The 4,063-nt window shown below is 50.4% G+C and overlaps 1 protein-coding gene across 1 annotated transcript; it reads right to left on the reverse strand.

Moving 5' to 3' along the window:
- Positions 1 to 1,552: 1,552 nt before the first annotated feature.
- Positions 1,553 to 2,578, reverse strand: LOC148594212 (olfactory receptor 14A16-like). The gene has a single exon (XM_088527358.1). The coding sequence runs from the start codon at positions 2,561 to 2,563 to the stop codon at positions 1,553 to 1,555; it is 1,011 nt and encodes a 336-aa protein (XP_088383484.1). The 5' UTR covers positions 2,564 to 2,578.
- Positions 2,579 to 4,063: the final 1,485 nt, after the last annotated feature.

The following is a 4,063-nucleotide window of genomic DNA, read 5'->3' on the forward strand; positions in this document are numbered from 1 at the left end:
AGGGACTCGATTGCTCCAGTTCATGGAGCTCTGTCAGACGTGGGCACTGATCAGTGCAAGAGAGTCCCCTCAGAGCCCATGGTTTTGTGGGTGTCCAGTTTGCTGAAGTGAGTCCTACTCAGACCCTCCTCCAGCAAGGGAAAGTCTTCCTTTCTCCATTTCTCCATGGTCTCCAGGGCCTAGTATTCCTGAGGGTCACTCTTAGCACTAAAGCCTGAGGCAAAGGTGGCCTTTTCTGTGTCCTCTCTCACCAGGGCTCTTGGCCCATTTAGCAGCAGGCCCGTATTTTCCCTAGTCCGCCTTTTGTTCCTGCTGTATTGTTGTATTGTATTTTAAATAATTATTTATTATGATTTTATGAGGAAGGTAAGAGTAAAAATTCAGAAAGAAATAAATGAAGAGCACATCTTTCATGCCAAGTACATGGGAATGACAAGTGACTGCACACAGGAGAGTTTTTGGCACTGACATTGTAACCATTGGGGATGTTTCCTCAGTGCCTCCTTGAGCTCCTTGTTCCTCATGCTGTAGACAAGGGGGTTCAGTGCTGGAGGCACCACTGAGTACAGAATGGCCAGTACAGAGAGATCCAGAGCTGGGAAGGATATGGAGCGGGGAAGGGCGGGGAATAAAGTGGCTAAGGGTGACATTTCACTGCTCCTGTGACCAGGGGTAGGAGTCAGACCCAACCAAATGGGTATCACGACCTCTAATCCCTCCGGGGGACTGCAGATGACTGCACAGTCCAGGGCACCTGGACTGCAGAGCATTTCCAAGGGTGCTCGTTGTGTCCAGTTGTGCCTATACATCCTGCCCCTGGTATTTGATGGTGACCCAGAGGGCTCTCCGTTCTCCCTTCTTCCTGACAGTTGAGTCCTCACTGCCTCTCCTGAGACTGCAGAGGCCTCTTTTGCCTGTGAATACCCAGTGCATTACCTCTGAGAAAATCCGTCATTGAGGACCTCTCCCTTTATGAGGCTCTACTCACAGTCCATCCCAGGCATATGCTGTCCCAGGAGGATCTCTGTGTTCTCCTGACACCACCAGCTTCCTCTCCATGAGAACAGCTGTCTGACACTGTGCCTTAGTACGTAGGAGAGCTGTGCATGTGTAAATCCATGACCATTCAGCATCTCCACTATCCTTGGACTCTGATAGGTGAATTCCCAAACCAGGCCTTGGTCTCTGAAAGATCATTACATGATTCCGAGCTCTGTGTTGCTGAAGCCATGGAGAATCCAGTGCAGCAGGCCCTTGAGGGGTGCAAGTCCTTGGGCCTATTCTTGACACCAGCTTTGGAGGAAAAGCCCAGCTTTCATGCAATGTACTGATAGAAATTACTTTATTGCAGAGATACTGTTAGGGAGCCAGTCCTTGTCCAGCATTCGACACAATTGAGGGTATCAGGTGAGACAGAGCAGACACCGGAAAAAGGGGAATGAATACAAGTAGTTGTGTAGCAACACGATAACAATTATTATCACTAGTAAAAGCCATAATAAAAATAACATGAAGAAACAATGCTCAGTCCAGTTACGGGATACAGAAAGAGTCATTTGTGGAGAGATGTGGAAAAATTACCACTGCTTAGAAAGGTCCATGAAATCACTTTCCTAATGGCATCCTTGAGCTCCTTGTTCCTCATGCTGTAGATGAGGGGGTTCAGGGCTGGAGGCACCACCGAGTACAGAACAGCCAGCACCAGATCCAGTAATGGGGAGGAGATGGAGGGGGGCTTCAGGTAGGCAAATGCGCCTGTGCTGAGAAACAGGGAGACCACGGCCAGGTGCGGGAGGCACATGGAAAAGGCTTTGTGCCGGCCCTGCTCTGAGGGGATCCTCAGCACAACTCTGAAGATCTGCACGTAGGACACCACAATGAAAATGAAACACCCAAAGAATAAACAGGTACTAACAACAAGAAACCCAACTTCCCTGAGGTAGGAATCTGAGCAGGAGAGCTTGAGAATCTGGGGGATCTCACAGAAGAACTGCTCCACCACATTGCCTTGGCAGAGGGGTAGGGAAAATGTGTTCCCAGTGTGCAGGAGAGCATTGAGGAAACCACTGGCCCAGGCAGCTGCTGCCATTCTGACACAAGCTCTGCTGTCCAGGAGGGTCCCGTAGTGCAGGGGTCTGCAGATGGCAACGTAGCGGTCGTAGGCCATGACAGTGAGGAGATAAAACTCTGCGGAAAGTAAGAAAAATATGAAAAAGACCTGTGAAGTACATCCCAAGTAGGAAATTTCCCTGGTGTTGCTCAGGGAATTGTGCATGGATTTGGGGACAGTGATGGAGATGCAGCCAACATCAAGTAGGGAGAGGTTGAGGAGGAAGAAGTACATGGGGGTGTGGAGGCGGTGGTCACAGGCTATGGCTGTGATGATGAGGCCGTTGGCCAGGAGGGCAGCCAGGTAGATGGCCAGGAAGAGCCAGAAGTGCAAGAGCTGCAGCTCCCGCATGTCTGAGAATGGCAGGAGGAGGAACTCATTGAGGGAGCTGCTGTTGGGCATTAGCTGCCTCCAGTTACGTGGGACTGTGCAAAGAGGCAAAGACAGTGACATGTCAGGAGAGACCTTTCTTATCAAAACTCTTTGACGTTTTCACACCCTCTTCCACCTATGCAGACACAGATGCAGATGTACACACATGTTCCTTCTTGTCAATATCTTAGTTCAGCTCTCTGTCTGGAGTTCCAGCTCATACTGGCTGAGTGTTCCACGAGCAGCAGGAATCTCCATCTATGGGCTCCAGAGAGATCAGTTCTGGTATGATGTGTAAGGGCACTTCAACATTTTCACATTCATTTATGAGGCATTTTGACCATAAAAGCAATTACTTCATTTTTTTGGAGAGTCTGTGCTTTGTTTGTCTGCTCTGCAGGGCAGGAATACACACCCTTTCCTCTGCTCTCCATGTGAAGACTATTGAGACCTTAGAGACAAAAGCTCTCCTTGTGCCCTACCACAGTGCCAACACACTGGTCTTTCATCGCTTCCATTCCCACCACCGAGAGGTGCTTGTGGGTGAGCACCTCTCTAGGTAGAAGACATCTCTTGTGTCAGCCTGTGATGATTTTAGTGTCCACTTACAACACAGATCTACAGATCTTATAGAACAGTGAATTCACCTCCCTTTCTCAGCTGTCCAAAAAGTGATGGAAAGGGTGTGACATAGCACATGGCCCCAATGATTAGAATAGGGATACTGTGATGTGGTTCTGGTAGGGACAGAGAACTCAGCACCCAGCTTGTAGACAAAGGCACACAATGCTTAGCTCAGCTGCCAACATAAAGCCCCCCACCCCAGCAGCATTTCCATTACCTTAGACCCTCTGTGGCTTCTGCATAGCACATTCAGCCATCACGGACATTCTGGAGAAGATCTGTGTCCCTCCAAAGGGCAGCACACATCCCAGCAGCACACCCCAAGGTGAGTCAAGGGTCTTAAATGTGGGGTCTCCTGAAAGGACACTGAGCTTCTTCCCCAGCCTCATGGACTGTGCTGCTTTGAGCCCCAGGGGTGAGAAGGGAGCCTTGTCTTTTATCTCCACTGGAGACAGCTCTGCAACAAACCACAGGATCTGTGTCAGGCTCTAGCTGCAAATTTCTTCCCCACAAAGCCCAAGCACAGGAACAAGAGCATCCCAGCCCAAGAGGGAAACAAACAGCAACACCTTGTTGCTTCTGTCTGGCCTTGCAAAGGCAGCAGGAGAGAGGCACCCTGAGGAAGGCCTTGCCCTAACCTGGCTGCACACAGCAGCTCCTGGATGGAGAAGTCACAGGGTGGTTGTTCTCAGCTCCTTTGCTGGTGTTTAGGAAATGGGCAGGTGGCAGAAGAGCTGCTCCTCTCCTCTTCCGGGGCTCCCACTGCCAAAAAGGCAGCTGGTGCCCTCCATGCCATGGCCTTTTTGGCAGAGTATCTGCTGGGTGCCAGAGGAAAGGTGCAGGGTGCTGGCGGAGGGGGAAGCATCTGCACTGCAGGAGCTGGCAGAGAGTTTCCTGGACTCCAACCTCACATGAGATCTTGGCATTAGCTTCCTCTTGCCTTGGGCTATATCTCTG

The sequence above is a fragment of the Tinamus guttatus genome, unplaced genomic scaffold, assembly GCF_059628265.1.
Source record: "Tinamus guttatus ecotype Peru unplaced genomic scaffold, ASM5962826v1 Tinamus_guttatus_pri_ptg000282l, whole genome shotgun sequence".
In the NCBI taxonomy this organism is placed as follows: Eukaryota; Metazoa; Chordata; class Aves; order Tinamiformes; family Tinamidae; genus Tinamus; species Tinamus guttatus.

Excerpts from the sequence above, each read along its gene's own strand:
- LOC148594212 (XM_088527358.1), bottom strand. The coding sequence starts at position 2,563 with ATGTCACTGTCTTTGCCTCTTTGCACAGTCCCACGTAACTGGAGGCAG.